The sequence below is a fragment of the Numenius arquata genome, chromosome 8, assembly GCF_964106895.1.
Source record: "Numenius arquata chromosome 8, bNumArq3.hap1.1, whole genome shotgun sequence".
NCBI classification, from domain to species: domain Eukaryota; kingdom Metazoa; phylum Chordata; class Aves; order Charadriiformes; family Scolopacidae; genus Numenius; species Numenius arquata.
Genome location: NC_133583.1, coordinates 40,225,878 through 40,245,838, shown reverse-complemented (window position 1 = coordinate 40,245,838; position 19,961 = coordinate 40,225,878). Strand labels below are relative to the sequence as shown.

The following is a 19,961-nucleotide window of genomic DNA, read 5'->3' as shown; positions in this document are numbered from 1 at the left end:
TTCTCTTGCTACCATCCACATGGCTCTGATTTCATTCGACGCTGTATTAAGGTAGACCACATTCTTGTTAACAGTAATAAGCACCAAGGTGGCTGAGTGCTGCTTTGAATGAAGACGAATGGAGGGTAGGGAAATGCAATGTTTATACACATTGCAAAACAGAAAGGCCATCTTAATGGCCTGAAATCAGCTTATGAGGATAAAATGACTTCACTAACATACAGTTGAGGTGGAGTTGACTGATTCATCCAACAGCTTGCTTAAGGTACCGTATTATTTCCATATCACTAAGATCTACATGATAAAGGGTTCCCTGAGTCTTATAGCTCTGGTAGCACTCATGTTTGTAAAACCTAATTTTACTCCTGGGTAGGTACTTCATCTCATTTATTGCACTAACATATGCTTATTGCAGTGAATATATTTGGGCATAACATTTGTTGCTTAACTACTTTGAAACAAACAAAAACCCAAAGCTACCAGCATGTCCTATAAGAACAGATGTCACAAAGACAGTGGCCAGTTCAAATAACTGTTTTCAATGAAACTGTAAAATCACAGTCAGATTTTCTCCAGTCTAAACTTTATACACTGTATAACTTAAACTGTCAGCAAGCTAGATGGCACAATATACTTCCAGTTGCAATAAGCATTCATACAAACACTATATTATGCACAAAGAAAAAAATAATTATAATGATTTTATCATGGTTAATGGAGCAGTAGAGTTCAAAGTGGTAGTACAGCATGTCTGCAGAAAGGTTTTTGTTTTTTTAAACTTCCTAAGACAGTTCATTTTGAAGGAACACTAGTAAGAAATAAACCTTAATACTTGAGACATGGTTGAAATAAAAATACTTTAAATCCAAGGCAGCATTAGAAAACAGTTGCGAGTTCTCCGATCTTTATTTTGTATTTCTATTGCTAAAATGCAAAGCCATCACTGACTTTGTATTTCCAAAGATATTTTTCTTATTATATCATTACTTCATTGTGTCTTCTAACAAGTGATATCACTGGGGGTAGATCTATGTATGTATATGGACAATTTTTTCCAGTATTTTTACTCAGAAGGCTTGATAAGGTGAAACATAAATGTAGCAAGGGTGTCTATTCTGTATCCCATGATCTTTCTTATGAAAGTTGGGATGCCCATTTTCCAAGACTTTTGTGGTGAGAAAGGCCTTGTTATTACTTTCATTTTTGATGGTGAATTATATGTGTTGGGCAAGCATTGATTCAACCAAAACCAAGGAGCAGATTTTAAGAAAAGTCCTTCCTAAAAAGGAAACATAAAAGCTACTGAAAACCACTCCTTTGTGTATCTTTGAGGATGGGCAAATAATTCCAGGCAACAAGTCTAAGAAACACGTTGGACCACTTTCTGTGGCACATTGACTGTACTTCTTATTAATTTTAAGTTGCTTCTTGTATTGGGTATGAAGTGCAAATATTAGAAGTGGTAAGACCCTTGTAACTGTGAAAACCCTTGTAACCATGACTGGAACTTTCTGTCAGTTTGGCAGTGAACATGGAACACTATTCAGATCCTGAGAATGTGAATCATTTAAAACAAATGGCATTAAAGACGACACGAACTCTTTTTTCATCCAGTCAAAACTGTGACCTTCTAGGATTGCTTATGGTAGTGAAGCCCAGTGAAGTGGATAAACACTGCTAGAATTCATGTTACCTGTGACCAGCAATCATAAGAACCTATAGGTCCTAAGCAGCTTGTGTGTACTATGTTTTATGCAAAGATACAGCACATTATTAAGAAAGAAGTGTGGTAACGGATCAATGGTACCAAACAAGGAACTCTTGCCTGATCTGAAAATACAGATGTTGTATAAAAAGTAGAAGCCCACTCGAGAAGTAGCAGAGACAAATGGCATACATGTGTGGTAACACAGCCTGGAAATATTAAGTCACAAGGTTAAGATTAACTGATTAATTTAGAACTGAAGGACAATGAGTTAGGGTTTTTTTTTCACTAACTCCACTGAAAAGGAAAGAGGAAAACAGAAGATATAAATCTGATTCTGAATGGATAGAGAAGAATAGCAGATAACAGGAACTAGGCTCATGCATTTAATGCATTTTTATATCATTCTTCATAAAGGTTAGTTATGAGAGATTGGTTATTAATTTTATTTAATAAGAGAAAAGCAGATCAGAAGTGGAAAGAAAAATTTTTTGTTTGTTTTTGATATGTTATCAGCATGCAGAAGATAATAAGATAGTAATGAACAGGCAACGTTGGCTTTACATGACTTGCTCTTGACAAGTCTAGCCAATCTTTTACTTCAACGGTGCAGCTACCTGAGTGAATAGTCAAAGCAATGGCTGTTACATCTTGACTGTGCTGAGGCTTTTGATACTGTCCACTACAACTTTCTCATATGCAAACCATGGAAACTTGACCTCTAGGAAAATGTCATGAGTGCACAATGGCTGAAAGGTCCTATTTGAAACAGCTTTCAGTGGCTCATTCTCTAAGGGGCAAGATGCTAAGGTGAGGGCTAGATGGGCCTTAGGTTTTCCAGGCAAATTCATAGTGCCATCTCCTACATTGCTAGAGAAAATACTGCTTAGAGCCAGACTTACTCTGTGTGTGGCACCAAGTCAGAAGTAAGACAGAAAGCATCCAGAGTTCAAAGTCATCTAGACAGAGGAGTGGATTTGGTCTGAAGGCTGTGAGACAGAACTCAGCAATAAATGCAAAAGTCCTACTTGTGGAAAAAGAAAATAAATGTGCAATACAGGTGGTCTCACCATCCATGCATCAACAAGGTAGAAAAGGATTGGAGCTTATAATGAGTCACAGACTGAATATGGGGGTTAGAATGTAAGGCTGCTGCAAAAAAGAGACCGTCATATATAAAGCCTAGGAAGCAATTTTTCCTCTCTGTTCAGTACAGGTGAGGTCTCAGCTAGCTAATTTTGGCACCACGTTATTTTTAAAAAAGGGACATGGACTAATTAAAGTGAATCACCAATATGAACTGTAACAAGATGAGGAACACTTCCTATGAGGAAATGCTGAAGTGATTTCAATTGGTTTCAAATTGTTTCAGGAAAATGAAATCTCTGTATATTGCCTAAGATAATACCAAATTTAAGCCATACTTGCTGTGATTGGATAGCACCGAGACTGAAAGAAATATCCTCTTTGACATTAGTGGACATTCAAACCTCAGAGGAAAGAGAACATCACTAGCTAGCAGACACACATATCTGTGAAAACGGGGAACTTGCTACAAGCTATAATAATGACAATATGCAACCAGCATCACAGAGAAAACCTGCACATATATCTACAACACACACAGAAATTAAAAATTCTAGCCCTGAGAATACCTTTTAATTGCTCTGTTCTTACTGTCACAGATTAGGCAGCAACATTCTGCATCTACAAAGGACAAATATGGTCTAAGCAAAGCTTTAAAAGAAAATATTATGTTAGCTTCCATGGCAGAGAGAGAAAAATATATATGCAGTCTAATCCTAGTAGAAAGCAGCTGCATCTGACACACTGACAGAACAATGACCACAGATACAGCCTGTACTAATGAGTGAACACTGGTCAGACTGTAAACAAATAAGCACGACAAGCTCTAGGCCACCGAGGACTTCACAGTGATTGTCACTGTGCTCCACAACATGGACAACAAACTTCGCAGAGGCAGTAGGAAAAGAGCTCACGTCCCCCACCAGGCTTTCACTGCTGTAGCACATCCTGCGTTGGCACACATGCTGGCAGCTTGTAAGCCCCTGCCCTAGGATAAGAAGGAAAATCTCTGATTAAATGCAGAGATGCAGGCAGGCAATCCTCTGTCCATTGTCTCAGCACAGGCCTGCAATACAATGACATAAATTTCTACCCTGCAAATTGCTGTTAAGTAGGTATTTAGAGAACCTCTGTCTTCTCTCTCAACTATATCCCCATTAACACCCTTTGCTCACATCCTCATACTTCCCCTTCTCTACGAGGCAGGAGAACGGATTAAATGTGTGGAGAAAGGCCCCTGCATGCCAAAATGGACTGGCTAAAGGAGATGGAAATCCCTATAAAACCAGCACTGCTATGCCACAAAGTGGAGTCCCAGTAGCCTCTTCAGACCTGAGATTTTGGACTTCATCTGTCTTTATTTCTCACCTTCTCTCTAGTTAATTTCTCCAGATTTTTTTCCCCCATGTATTTTGATGTATAGCCTACTCTCGAAGCTCTCCACAAAAATGAGAAAGGTAAGCTCACTTAGATGAACTTTCCTTAGAAAAGTGCATTTTTCGACTGTAACATCAATCACAATGCTAATCAGAAAATCAGAACCTCTGGAAATCTTTACGAGTTTGATTCTCGGACAGATGATAAGTCCTATCATAAACTAATTTATTGTAGTAACAATTTTTGAAAAATATGTTCACCATTTCTGTAGATTTGTGTTCTAATTTTTATTGACCATTATTTATGTAAGTCTAGTAGAACTAGTTTCAGCCATCAATTAGGAAATTTTCACATAAAATTCTTGTTGCTTTTAATCAGAAGTAATAAACTTATATTTCATGGCTAACACCTTATATGCTACAATTTACTGCTAAGCTGATGCAAAAGAAAACCAATAGTAGCTAGACAGGGACATACAATTTAATGAAGAGTTTCACATATGTCAATAAATCGAAGACTGTCACTTACATTCAGATTATTTTTCCCACTGATGTAGATTTGAGAGTTGAAAATCTCATTTGCACAATCAGTACTGGTCTGTGTCACAGTAAGAATAAAAGTGAGCTTTGAAAAAAAGAAATTTCAAGTACATTTTGATAGTTTTATTGTGCTTGTTCATCATGTGCTGCTGCAAATGCATTAAATAATGGTCCATGTAAGATATTACAGTCAGAGTCTTATTGATAAAGTAATTGCCACATTACTTTGAGCTTTGCTAAATATTTCCCTGTTCCTGCTACTGATTCCAAGCAAGGCTGCTTTATCCACAGAATAAATATCAAAGACCATAACTATGAATGCTGCTTTCCTGTTTATGATTTGGAATGATTTTTTTCCCTACGACCAGTCCTTGAAAATTTATTCTCCTTAGTCTACTTTCAAATCCCTAAATAAAACAGGCAAAGTGAGGAGCTGCCAGCTGATTCTCCTGTGGTGCATAGTATTCCTTTGTGTGCCGAACCTGTCTGAAATGCGACCTACTGTTTTGGAACTTACTTTTTTTAGCAGCCTTTCTTCTCCAAAATCTTAGGCCTATAATGAGCAAGGAATGGAGTAAATAAGTAGGCACTTCAGTAGCCAGAAAGTAGAGCTACTGGCCTGTTTGCTAAGGATGATTTTACAGTTCCCAGCATCCATCAATTTTGAAAGCTCTTGAGGGGAATTTGGATTTCCAGGCCACTGCAGAATGATCACTGAACAGTCATTTGCTGGAGACAATCACTATTATTATGGCCCTGACTCCACATTCTTTGAAGGCATTGAAGGATTGGTATTGATTTTTCAGTAGCATTTGTAAAGGGCCTGTGCACCTGACAGCAACTGGACCATATCATTAGACTATCTCAGGGATTTTTCATCAAATATATTTCTAAAGGTAACGCTAATAGAAGAACTCTTAACCTCTGAATCAGAAGATGGATGTGTAAGAGGGGTTAGTATTTTACAGGAAAGAATTTCAAGAAAACACCTACTAAAAGGCTGTTTGAATTTATGGGTCACAAGCTAATCCTCTGATTTATGAAGGCAGCATAGTAACAGTTTTCTAATTAATTGATCTGATTGTTCTCAAGGTTGTTGGATTCCTAATATGCACAGGAGTCAATGAATAACAAAAACGTGTTTCTTGGCTCCAAAACAAAGTGGACTCTCAGAAAAAAGATGTAACAGCTGCTTGGCCACACTCATTGCACCTGTGGCAGCTGATAACACAGAATGTCAAGTCCCATGCTCACAGACTGCCTCATCCAACCTTCTCCTTTGACATGGTCCTTCCTCTGTTGTATCCGTATTTTAAACATTCCCAGCATAGCTCTGAAGCTCCCTGGCTCTGATGACACTGGAACTCAGGGTCACAGGCAGAGTGAGGTACCCACCCCACAAGCAATGCCGCAGCTGGGGCTGTGTGTGGGACCCTTGCCCATCGCGTAGTGTGAGAAACACTGTTTTGCATTAGGCTTTAGGTGAACACATCTGAATCTGTTGCAGAACAATTCCTGGGATTTTGCAATACGATGTTAGAATCAGGTTAGATTTAGTTAACTGAGATTTAGATGAGATTACAGTAAATTTCACTCTAGTTGGTTAAGCACTGATAGCACCTCAGCCACAGAGTGTCACTATTTTGCTAGCAAGAACAGATTTCCACCCCCAAGCTACAAGTAAAATTTTAAAAGGTTAACTTGGAAGCAATGGTATCTATATCTGCCAAGCGAAGAATAACATTTATTTTCTGCAAGGAAATCTCAGGTTCTCATGCAACCTAACTTACTGTTGCAATATATGGAATCCAAAATAAGAATGCTAGCTTTTTGGAAAGAAAATATATATTCCAAGGATTCTACACTCAGAATCAAGTGAAAATATGAGGAAATTAAGTCCTCAGTTTTACGACTTTCCTTTCTTACTACAGTCTGGTAGTTATCTTGAACACCTTCTTAGCGATGATGTTTACCCAAATACCAGTCAGGTATTACTGTAATGTTAATAACTAAATGCCTATAAACAGCTTCTCCAAATCTATGAAATTTATCAGCAAGTGAGAATTATGAACTTGAGAAAGCCAACAAATTTTTGAGTCTGGAAATGCCCTTCCGAAGAATACAGAAGTTTGGCTTTAAGAAGTCAAAAAGTTTTTGAAAATATTTACTGAAACCACAAACTTTGCATGTGTTTTGCTTGTAAATAAAGGATAATGTAGTGCAGAAGAAGCTTATTTAAACTATGCATACAAATATGCATGAATGCCAATTGGATTCAATTTATCCTGACTTAATTTGAATTAACTTGATGGGCCTTTTGACACAAGCTGTACTGACTAATTGTTGCTTATTTGGGTGTGCTATATCAGTGAGAATGGCAATCAAAACCTCAGCCAGATGTTCATATTTTCTTTGATTGCTCACAGCCTTAGGTTTGAAAAAAAGTCAATCAGCAAAATGATTCTTCTTAGCACCTGTCAAGGTACTGATCGCATTACCGTAACAGCAGTCAGAATAAGCAGATTCCCCTTTCACTTACCCTGGCATCAGCCTTCAGTAGACCTCTGCAGTCTTGGTTTGATACCATCACAGAACACGGAAATGATGTACCACAGTGAAGAGTTAATGTATTTTTATCTTTATATAAACTTATACTAATGGGAGTCACTTCTGTAAGTATCTTTTGTATGTTTTATACTGGCATATGTTTATAATGAGTTATTGACTGAAGGGGTACTTTTTCCAACCATCAAATAAAAGCTTTTAATAAACTGAAAAATGAAATGTATGGCACCCATGTACAAGAAACCTAAGCCTACTGAAACAGTTTCTTTGGATTTACTTTAAAACTTTTGGAGACCTGTAAGATACATCAAGTTTTAACTTTCCTCTACAAGCAACGTTTTTGAATTCAATAGTGTTTTCATGAATGCATACACAGAAAATTATGGGTTTGGTTTTTTTTAATTTTCTGTATTTTTTCAGATGTTTTGAAGACATCTAACAGATGAAGAATTTGCATTTATTTTCAGGAAGGATACAGCTGAAAACTATCTTAATCTTTCCCTCCTTTCACACCTAGGTGTTTCAAATGTGTCTTTGCCTTTCCTGTAAAACTGAATCCTAGCTCGTTAAGGGCAAGACTTTTTTTGCAACCCATATAGGAACAGTGGCAATATGGAGAATGCATGGTTTGCCACTGTGTCAATTTAAGAATTACCATGGTCTGGAGTCCTCCCTGGCTCAGGAATGTTTCAATTTACAATCCCCACCTGCCTGTCTGCCAGCCGCATACTTTGAGCAACAATTATTCCATTTCATTGCCTAGGACACCCTGAGCCCAAGATGATTCACAGCTAAAGAGAACAGAGGGGAAGAGCCCAGGCTAGACCACAAGTGTTAATTTGCTGCTTGTCTATGTGTAGGACCGGTGCAGGTCTCTTACTTTGTACATGTCACATCGAAATATCGTAAAGCTGTGATCATAGAAGAATCCTTGCCATGGTCATTAAATGTGATGGACTGTGGACAAAAGGATTCCTTATTTTCAACTGTTTATCTTAAAAGTTGTGATGAAACGTCATTTGATTTCAGCAAGTGCAAAAGCAGACCTGTGGATGGTAATTGCACTGTGTGCTGCTTCAACGCATTAGAGTAATGAAGCTTGTACTTCTGTTTTACTGTGTTTAATGGGCGTCATGTCAAAAAGATGAATTTAACCTGGCAGATGAAGATAATAAGGAAAAGATTCTGAAACATTATTATGGGTGATGAGCTCCAGCAGCAATTAATTCAGGAATGACTTTACTGAAGTAAGCTCCCAGGCTCAACCACAAAACCCTGAAAGTGGCTTAGTTTTCAATCAAAGCTTTCAGAGGAAGAGATTACATGAAAGAGAAGCTACCATATCCACCACAAAGCTGCTTAATGTGACTCATGTCTCAATGGAAGAGTTTTCACTGTAAAAACTCTTTAAGCAGTGTTTTGAAACTAATGACACAAATCCCTAGTTACTTTTTAAGTTGTCTGAATATTGTTAGTGTTTGCATACCTGTTGTCAGAAGTCCCACAGCTAACCAGGTTTTGCAGAACTGTGCAGCCCTTTCTACCACAGAAAACACCTAGGTAAAGAAAACAAGTAACCCATTTTCTTACCTTTACTCTCTATAAAGGTTTCTAACCCTAGGTTGCATACATCCAAGTCTTCAGAGAATAATCCTCAGATTGGTGCTAAATTCAAGGGAAGCGTTTGCATGCTATGATGGGGAGAAAACAAAACTGAGTGGGAGGTGGCACTGAAATCCCTATAGCATGGACTCTGAGCCAGAGGACACGCAATGAGCCTGTGTGTCTGAAGGAGGAGAAGGCAAGGCTCTTATTTTGGTAGGCCTTTGCAGAATAACTAAACTGGAACCCACCTCTTCCACATGCAGACATATAAAATCCTGAGGCTCTGCGACTGGTATGTTCTTAATGGGACGGAGGTCAGCCCCCTCCCAAGAAGCGCCGGAAAACACAACGGTTCCCCAGGCCCTGTCGCTGGACAAACAGGTGCGGCGGCTAACGGTCCTAACGGTCCTAACGGTCCTAACGGTCGCGGCTAACGGCCTCGCCTCGCGCCTGCGCGGCGGCCCGGCCCGGTCGTCGCTGAGGGAGAAGGGGTCCTTCTGAACCTTCCGGGACGAAGGGGCCGGTGGTGTGGTTCGGGGTTTTCCCCGGGTACAGAGAGTTCTGTAGGCGCTTCATCCCAGTCGTTTCGGGCTTGCTGTTCCCTCATCTGCGGGCTCACCAGACCGCTCTGCGCGCCCGGAGCGGTGCCGAGCTCCAGCCTGGGCCGCGGGTGGGGGGTGCCGAGCGGCCGGGGCCGCCCCGTCCCGGGGTACAGCCCCCTGCAGGCGGTCGCGAGCCGACCCAGGCGGCCAGCCCTAGTCCTGCCTCTCCCCTCCCGCCGGAGCCGAGCTAGGGCCAGGGGCTGCTTCGCCTACAAGGAGCCCTCTCTGCCCAGTCTCAACCCAAACTTCACCCTTAGTAGAGGTGGAAGCTTTGCTCAGAAAAACCATCCAAGCAAGCGTCTGTCTTTCCACCTGTTAAAAGAGGGCTTTCGTGTGAATATTTCCTAAGTTGTCATCTTTCTCTTCCATTATAATCCTCTTTTGTCATGTGCCTAGTGTTTGCAGGCCCTGGGCTTTACGTTTTTCTGCTTTTTGCCTTGCTACAGGCCTGTCATCTGTGTGTGGGAGTTTGCCCACGTTTATTTACAGAGACTTGAAAGCACGCATTGAGCTCTGTATTACTTCACAGTGTTTAAACAGGAAAGGGCTAGATGCTCTCTAGTTATCACTACTTCTGGAAGGAAAATATTCCAGTGTTGCAAGAGCAAGAGAGCCCTGAAGTACTTCAGTGGTTTTGCTTCTTCTGAATTACGTGTCTCATTAGAGTTAAATGTGTCATTTCGTACATCATCACAGCTGAGTTCCACCTGGGTAGCATGGATCCAAATTTGCTGTATATCTATATGAAGTATTTATCATTGTGCATATTAAGAAAGTATTAGCTAACTGTGCTTGCATATGTTTCAGCCCTTAGTTGGCTTTCAAATTTGTGATTTTGCTTTCATCTTAGTTTTATAGTAGATAATTCTAACCTACTCATTAAATTTAATGAGTAATCACAGTGGCTAGCTGCTGTTCTACATGGTACACTTGTGCATAGTCATCAGAAAGAATATGCAAAATTTGAGAAATGAATGCACACATGCAAAACTGCATAATGCCTTGAAATAGTCAAGAATCGTTTAATCAGGAAATTTTTCAGGTATCGTCAGTTCATGTATACTGTCCCTTTTTTAGTTTTTTTTATTGCTTTGTCCAGGAAAATTGTCATGGAAAGATGCGACATTAGTTGAAGTGGTTCCTCAAGATACTAAGATTTTGTTAAGATACTATGATTGGTTAATATGTTTAGAAAGTGAAATAGACCAGTCATCAATGTGAACTAATCTCCCTATTGTTTTCATCTGACTTTTGTTGTAGGGACAGTCCTTAGGAGGACTGTAGCACTGCATGATCCATATGCTTCTCTGTGTTGGGTAAAGGACACAGAAAGTGAGCAGCGCTTGTCATTGCCTATTCGTAATCTGGATTGTTTTGATGGTAATCTCTCTGGATGGCCCTGACAGGCTCTATGTTTTGTGAGTCTGGCAACATATTAGTGTGGTTGTATATTGATTTCCCAGCCTGTTCACCCTCCCCCTTTGTTCTTTCTCCCTCCTTCAAGTACCTAACCTTAAAGGTTAAGCCTCTGTCCCCCTTCTCAGATGTCCTCTACTTTTCAGTGCCACTATAAAATGTGGCTGCTCCATGAGAATAGAGCTCCTGCAGAGGAAGCAACTAAAGGAATATCTGTCTTAAAGACAGAGGTGCCCTTGGGAAGGGAGGGGAAGGAGAGCAACAAGGGTCAGGGACTTGGCTGTAGCCAGTGCTGCAGGTATTAGTGGCACCGTGCTCCCACAGGAGCCCTGCAGTGTTTACTGCTCTATTTAGGTACCATTTTTATAAACCAGTTTTGCTGCCACCTCCTAACTAGGGGAGAGGTGCACTCCCCTACATTTTGCACAAACCTCGACCACTGCTGTATACCAGCAATCACATGGGATGCTCCCAGACTGGGCCATAAATATTCCTCACCCTCCTGCCCTGGGCTGAGGAGAGGAAGGAGCCAAGTTCTGCTCCCATCATCCTTTCCCCATGTATTTCCTCACTGCTTCCTTATTTCCTTTTTTCTCCTACATTTTTCTCCTTTCTGTTGTGTGCTAAGAACTATTTCTGCTTGGCTTTACTGTGGTTTTCTTCTATAGAGTTGCCTTTATTCAGCTGTCAGTATTCTACTAATTTCCTGCCCCCCAGCACACAGGGAAACAGTCACAGAGGGGACACCAGTGGACTTCCTCCTGCCAGTCAAATATTTTCAGTCATTTTGAAGAAAAACATCTAATAATTTCAAATGGAAACATCACAATTAAAAAAAGGGGAGAGGTGAGGAGGAGAAACATACTTTGTCCTGTTTGGAAGTGGAAGTGCTGTGGAGATTTTTTATGAACATTTTTATACCATTTATGAACATTTTTATTCCATTTTTGGTCCCCTCTGTAAGTAAACAACTTTGATCTTAATATTTGTGCATTGAGCAAGTCTGCATGCCTAGAGCAAAGTGGATATTTCTAAAATCCTTTTGAGGAATAACAAAGGGATAAGTGATCCCTTTACATCCAAATCAGAAATTTACTGAATAGTGAATGTTATGAAGATTATACATTTATGCATTCGCCAGAGCCTTCTCATCGTGCTGTGTTATCTTGTGAGCCAATTTTGGCAACAGGACCACAAATCTCCGCTACTTTCTCACCTGAGCTGCCATTGAGATGATACTTTAATAAAAAAAAGGCATAGGCTCGAGAGACTGTATGAATGAAATATAAACCCTTACCTATTTTTTTGTTAATATTTGACAGAAAGAATCTTTTATGTCAATAAAAATAACTATTTTAAATTTGTCCACTTCTCATACACTTAACATGCTGTCATGAACAGTGCCTGCTCTAGAAATTATTCAGGTCAGTGATAATACCCTAGCTGACTTCACTGGGCTTTTTGTGGAACATTCAGAGTAAACTAGCAAATAACAAATTAGTATCTCTGTTTCAGAAACACTAATTGTATTGGAATGTTGGTATTGTTACTTGTTAGTTAGATCCTGAGTTCAGTTCACAATTTCAACATTTAGTTAATATTTTCCATTTAAAAATCAGGTTTATGGATCTACTCTAGCTATGTTTATGGCTCTGCTCTAGCCATGTTTACTTTTTACTTGTGCTAGGGAACTACAGAGCTTGCACGCTGGGCATCTGCAGGCCACACGAGAGGCCTAATGTTCCCCCAGCAACACGGTGTGCTGTGGCTATTTTCAAGATCTCTGGCTAGGAGATACTTCAGGGGGAGATGGGAACTGAGTGGGAGGCGTCTGTCTTCATTCCTGGTCATTAAGATGACCCTGGGCAGCCTTGTTGTCCCAGCCCTGTGCACTCAGGTTCTTTTAATTACCCATTACATACTCACTATATTGAAAACACAGCAAAAGATCAGTTTAGAGAACTTCTGGGGCTAGAGAAGAATTGATTTGGTTTTCTTCTTGCAAATAATTTTACTGACCACACTTTAAGGCATAAAGCGAAGGCCAGGGCACAAAATTAGAAAATGTTTTTTTCAAGCTGTTAGAAGAACTCTGGCAGGTATTTACATCCAATCTTCTTTAATGTAAACAGAATAAGAAATTACGATAAAAGTTCTATCAACTATTCTGCTTACTCTGTCATTTGGAAAATGATTAATTTCCCATTTTCTTGTTTTCTGTTGAGGGTTTATTGACACCGTTTGTGGCAGATGTTTTTTGTTTTAAAATCATGAAGGAGGTTGAGTGATTATCCTTGCTGAGCCTTATGTTGCTCTGAAAATACCAGCTGAGTATGAGGAAAAGCAATAAAGTTAAGTCACTTGGGTGTAGAATGGCTGACAATCAGGAAATTGAAAACTACTGCTACTATTAAATTGTAATGGCTCATGAAATGTATACTAGACATTGAAAGGGAATCAAGTAGGCAGCATCATCCACCAAAATGCAAATTACCAAATGATGATGAAAGGAAATCAGATAACAGACTCAAGGTTTTTCCTGGAGAGCGAACTCTGGACTTGAACAGAACAAATGGCACCACCAAGTAAGGGAAGAGCAAACAGATGCATTGACTTCTATTTGTGGATTTTATGATAACCCACTGACTGGGCCCTTGGTCATCATGTATTTATAGAAATTTTGTTTTAGTAGTGTATAATGTAATAGCAGCATATTGGATAGACTGAATTTTAATTTTCATCCACATTTTAATCACTGTGCAAGCTGGAGTTCTTCTATGCTTCATCAAGATTTAGCTACAATGTCTTTTTGATGTTAAAAATAATTTCTTAGATCACCCAAGGAGCAGAGAGGACGCTTAGACACCAGTCCCACTGCTGAATTCTTAACAACTGCTGTCTGTCTTACTGAAGTTAGGTGTGTTTTGATGGAGATCACTTCTCCACCCTTGAGAAAATAGAAACAAAGTCAAGGTCTGGCAAAGCTCCTTCTAGAACCTAGATAAAACATGTCTATGGTAGCATTGTAGGCATTGGGTCCATCCTTTCTCATTAGAACAGAGCCTTCATTCACAGAGCTGAGAATAAAACAAGCCCAATTTTGGCTTGAACAGCATGTCTGAATATCTGTATGCTTGCAGCCTTGTATATACTTGCTGCACTGTAATATTCTTGAATGTCCTTGTTGAAAACAAAATGAATAAATAGCTTTGAGAGCAGTCTACTCCTTTGCAATAATCTTGGCATTGCTTTTTACCAAATTAACAGTGAGTCTCCTTGACAATTCATGTGCCTATAAAAGGAACACAAATAAGACACCTTTCCAGGTAAATGTAATAGACATGACATTTAATATCTTGTCTTTGGCATTTTCAAGTTATTTTTGGTGCGTGTACAACAGAAGACATTAATTCACAGAAAAATGAGTGTGCTTGTAATAGAAAATCAATTGCTATTAAGGCATCTCCTACAGTCATTAGCATGTGCGGCTTCATTTTAAAATTAACAAAGCTGTTCCCAAGAAGAAGAATATTAAGCAAATAACTGTGCTTATTTTTTGAAACAGATGGTAGCTTTTTGTTTCGGGTGACTGTTGATGTTAGCCATAATGACTGCCCACTTAGACTGAAAAAAAAAGTCTTCATTTCATTTTGTGAAGTTTTCCAAGAGGTGTGCCAGTCATTGAAATTGCCCTATCCTGGATTAGAAAGAGAACAGAAGAAACTCTACACCTACACAGAGGACAGTTTATAGTCATAGAACCTCTATAGTTGTAGCTTGTCGTTTAAATCTCAATCATATGTCCATGTTATTCTAGACAGAACATTACTTCAATCTGTAATATTTGTTGGCTTGTGTTTGCTGTGTCCCTACTTACTCTGTTTCCATGCAACATGGCAGCAACATCTGTATTGGCAGTGACGAAACCAAACATCATCTCCAGAATGGCTTTTTTCTGTTTGGAGAGAGGCTTGAAGCAAACTTCAAGAAAAACTGTCCCATCTGCTCTGAGGTAGGGTGAAACCTCAAGATCACAGAACATCCAAGTTCTATTTTGTCAGTTTCTAGAGATGAAATCCAGATGTCATATAAAAGTTTCAATCTCTTTTTGTTTACACAGGTTTTTACTTTGTGGTATGAAAAATATTGATCCTTGTTTTCCTATGTGCTTGGTTGAGAAAGGAATTTAGCTTGCATAGTTTTGGAGTGGGTAATTTTTTATAATGGCATAATGATGAATCTGGGGTTTTATGTTTTTATGGCTAGTAGGCTTTCACTACAGAATCTAGCTTATTTCATAGAAAGACTGTGTGAGTTTTGATGTGAAATTTCTTTGTGTTCTAAAGAGTGCTTTTTTTTTTATTTTTTAAGCACTGCTGATATGTGATGTCTCTTGAGGAAAAACTAAATAGCACAATTTTTGCTTGAAGGCAAGAATATAAAATGGCAATTTCCCCTCTTTAATCAGAAGCTTTGGGAGAACAAGAATAGCACATTGAAACAGAGAATGGACAAGGGAGTTAGAATAACTAGAGGTGGTGAGTTGCTTTCCTGACAAGGACAAATAGTAAGGTACCTAGCTAAAGCCTTAAGAAGGGCTAAAGAATAAACTCTACAGGTTTAGACCTGAGAGGTATAGAAGACTCAAGTTCATTTCCTCCTTTGGGATGTTGGCAATGAGAACCTTGGCAAGATATTTGACTAATGCTGGAAAAGATCTGTGTTCATTTGGCTTCTTGCATGCACCATTGCCCTCTTAGAAACACTGTTCTCCTACAGCCTAATCCTGACTATACCAAATCACAACCATCTTTATTTTTCTACCCGACTCACCCTGAAGTACCTGACCCAGAAGTGTTGATTTTTTTTTAGATAGGGTTGACCAGGTCAGCATCTAACTTAACTTAGGCCACCTGAGCAGCAGGAAGTAGCTGCTCCTTTGCCAAACTTACTGGAGCTGCTTTCACAGCTATTGTGGACATAACCAGAGTTCATAAAGAACAGTTAGCAGGTTAAAAAAATATAAAATGTTTTGGAGTTCTGGTTCCACTATCTAAAACAAAGTACTGGAAATTTTCTGTTCCAGTAGTTTCCAGATCTTGGTCTAGTTCTAGTCTTTGATTTCTGATCAACAAATAGGGTCACCTGCCTACCTTATGGGATCCTGGAAGGATAAGCATGAGATTGTGAAGCACTCAGACTTTATAGGTTATAAGAGAGTGGCTGGGGAAAGAACATGAGGTTCCTATCTTTTGTTCGATAGTATTATGTGGACTGCTGCAGCTACAAATCCATAGAAACTAAATGTGAAGTTCTCAGCCTTGGTGCATGCTGCCAATGGCCAGATCAGCATCTTTTCTATTAACACTTGTCTTCCCAGTGCTGTTGCCCAGTGCTTGCCAGGACATGTAGCGAGATGACTATTTTGTTTCAGTCTGGATGGTCTGAAAGCAGAGTGAAGTTACAGTAATAACAGTGGGTGAGTTTTGGACATTGAAAAAAAGAGAATGACCAGTCCAGGTAGACAAGACTTAATTTTATTAATAAAATTTGTATTTTCCTCTTTGAGGTGACAGTTACAAACTTTGGTTCAAAAATAAAAGAAAATATGAACAGGAAGAAGTTGACTTTTGAAATCTCACTTTTACATGTATAAACGTGCATAAGAAAATACCAGTTGGAAATGAGCCAGCAGAAACTAGTACTATTTAATTTAACAATTTATAAGAAATAGAAACAAACATTTCTTTTCAAGTCTTACATATATTATGAAAAATAATTACAAAAGGATTTGTGTTGTAAAGCTAAAATGTAATTTCTACTTCCAACTACCTGAATAAAATGTTCAGAGGGAAGGCCAAACAACTTGGGTTTTTTTGAGATTTGAATAGCGAATTCTAACAGTTTGGGTCAAAGACAGCTCTGTAGGAAGCAGTCCCCTCGTATGTTGCTTAGCAACTATGTAGAATCACATGACCTAGACATATTGCATCCCTGGCCTTCAGGTGAAATAACAGGAAAAAAATAATTCATATTAATGGGATGGGCAAATATTGTATAGGACCATTCTGTGGAACTTTTTGTATCCAGTTCAGGAAGCAAACATCCATCATTGCTTACATTAACATCTAAGTAAACACTGCAAAAATCCATAAATAACTTTTTAGAATCCAGTTTTAATATTTATGCAGACCAAATAAGCACAATGGAAACAAATTCAGATGAGATTTAAAAAAAGGAAAGCTATATGACTAATTTATTTCACACAGATTTTTAACATCTCTTACACAGAAGTTGGTTTTTTTCTTATGTATTTTCCCCACCCAAAAATATAAACTTGTTTATTTTAGGTATATACATGTATCTTATGAAATTCTGGAATTAGAAAAGAAAATAAAAAGTCTGAGGTATAGCACCATGGAACACAGCACCTTTGAAGATGCTTTCATTATTGAAATTCATCATCACAGAGTGATATCAGCAGAAAAGAGTTGTTTGAGTGTGCTGCTCAAGATCTTCCAGTTTTGCCACCTTAAATTTTGTTGGCGACTTCAAATAACAAAGCTCTTCAACAACAATATATACAAAGGGATTTTATTATTAATCAGAAATGGAATTGGCTTCACTGGCAATTACAGCTTTATTTTTTCAGAATACACACACAGTATTGACAATGTAGTTTTGTAATTATAAAATAAGAGCCAGGTGCAATTCAGAGACACATGCAAGTTTTGGAAATGGACAGAGAAATAACAGTATAGTACTGTACATAGAATAATTACAGTTTATTAAACACTTTCTTAACACCTCTTTGTTGTAATGGAAGGAGCACCATGTCGTTTGTTTTTTTACAGCACCAAAGGAATCCAAAGGGGGGTGTTCCTAAAGTGAGCCCTATGTTGTCTGTCTGTGCCACAGCATCTTTGCAAAATAAGTTTAAGTCATGTGATTCTGGCCCTACAAGGGCAACAATTACTTTCTAGATAAGACATACATACACAGCAAGACATATTTTCTATGCCATCCTTATTCAAAACTTGCATGTGGCATGAAGTGGGTTGGTAGCACCAAAGTGCAACATTTCTGTTGATCTGATTTTGTCTTAAGCTTAACCAAGGAAGCAGACAGGACCGACCTCAAATCCAAACTTCTGGTTCTGATCACCAAAGTCATTGATCATCACATCAACGATAGGCACTTGGTCTATTTTGGGTGTGTTGATTTCGACCACCGTCTTCGCATAGCCCTTTCTTGACTGTTAAAAAAGCAGCAAAAAAAGCAAACATGGTTATATATCAGAGCAGCAAGCGTGTGCTGTAGGTCTTCATAGCCTCTCTCTGAAGTGCAGAATTTTAAATTATTGCCCCCTCATGCAACAGATATTACAAACTCTAAATTTTATATTTTCTTAGGACTTTATTTTAAAAATGTGATATGGAATGTTTTTGATTTTAGAAAGAGAATGACCCATAGCTTGTTGACTTTCTAAAACAGGCCTACAAATGAAAAATTATCTAAGACAATGTTTCTTAGAGAATTCTAATTTCACATCTATGTTATTTAATAAATAATAACAATATTCTCATGTCTTCCTTGTGAAGAAGTCACTAATTAGTTCTGAAAGACAGAAGAAAAATCCACTTCTAAGAAGAAAGACTCTAACTATCTCAGAAAATATTACAGCAGCTCTGCATCTGCCTGAGCTGCATCTCTGTCTCAGAGCCAGGCATGTGTCCTGGCACTTTCAGGTCTCTGATTCTCTATCACTGACTTCTCTGGAACTGCTTTCAAAATGCTTCCATATCAAAACCCAAAATAATTAATGAGGCTTCAACTGTCACTTGCTCCTTTGATTCAAGGTGTTTGGTACAAAAAATTCTATTTCTAAAAAGAGGTAACAGTTGCTATGCCTACAAAGACCCTGCTGGAGAGGTGGTAAGAGCTGATGCATGTTTGGACAACTCCAGGGATTTTAGCCGAGCTAAAAGAGGATTCTGAAAGGTACAATCCACAAGCTTTTCCTGGCTTTGCCTACCAAAAAATGAGAAAAGGAAATAGAGAGTCTCATGTCAAACTATGCAATTAATATACTATGTTTGGGTACATACGTGTGGCTTAGTTCATACATGTTTTTACTGTATTCACTAAGAATTTTGTCTTCGTATGCCTTGATTTTGAGTATAAATATATTCTGCTGATGGATTGCCTCCCCTGATTATGCCTTTTTTGCTTCTGTTCTTCTCTTATACAGTGCTTATACTAGCAGATAGTCTAGTTGCAGCACACTGGTGCTGACAGCCTGTATCCATGCCAGGTTTGTTCCATTGCTGTTGCTTGGCTTATGGTTTCGGGTGTTTTTGGTACATGTATGAAAATCAAATAAGGCTGTAGTGTACTGTAGTTAAAAATCTACTAAAAGGCAGTCTATTAAAATGCATTTAGAAAGCTTTACTGTGAAAAAATGAATTTGTTTGGTTTTTACTTTAATTGACAGGTTGGTTTTGTAAAGCCTTTTCTGAACCTCTACTTACTGCACAGCCGTCATGAAGGGCTTTGATGTAAGGATTGTTGTCATAAGACATTTCTTCATCATTTGATCCTAAGAACCTTAGCGCTTTGTCATAGCTGTCAGATGATGCATCATGCCAAGCTACAGACTGATGACAGTTGTAAGTGAAATTTTGTCTGGCAGAGGCACTCAGTAGTTTAAGGAATGTCATTTGGACCATATTAATAGAATTGCCTTCAACATCCAAATAGGAAAGCTGGAAAATATAAGAAGTTACATGAATATTTATCTATTTCCTTTGTTAAAATGCAAAACAAAATTATTATTAACAGAAGAACCACATAACTGTCCTTAATTAAAAAAAAAAACAACCAACACATAACATTTTATGGAGTTTTATAGTTCAATAAAGCTATGACTCAGTAAATAGATTTTCATGTTGCAGGAATATATTTAGGATGAAGAACTTTTTAGCTTCATTCTAATGGGAAAGACTGAGAATTACTCCTACCATATAGTGTAAAATAGCAGAATCTCTTTGGGAATCTGTTTTTAGT

The 19,961-nt window shown here is 38.5% G+C and overlaps 1 protein-coding gene across 1 annotated transcript in view; it reads right to left on the bottom strand.

Annotated features, from left to right (window-relative positions):
• Positions 1–18,003: 18,003 nt before the first annotated feature.
• COL11A1 (collagen type XI alpha 1 chain) overlaps positions 18,004–19,961 on the bottom strand; it is a 160,718-nt gene continuing 158,760 nt past the window's right edge. Inside the window, exons 66-67 of the mRNA XM_074152644.1 lie at positions 19,427–19,660; positions 18,004–18,150 (exon numbers count right to left, since the gene is read on the bottom strand). Of these exons, the coding sequence (XP_074008745.1) occupies positions 18,004–18,150; positions 19,427–19,660 (381 nt within the window). The remainder of the gene's footprint in view (positions 18,151–19,426; positions 19,661–19,961) is intronic.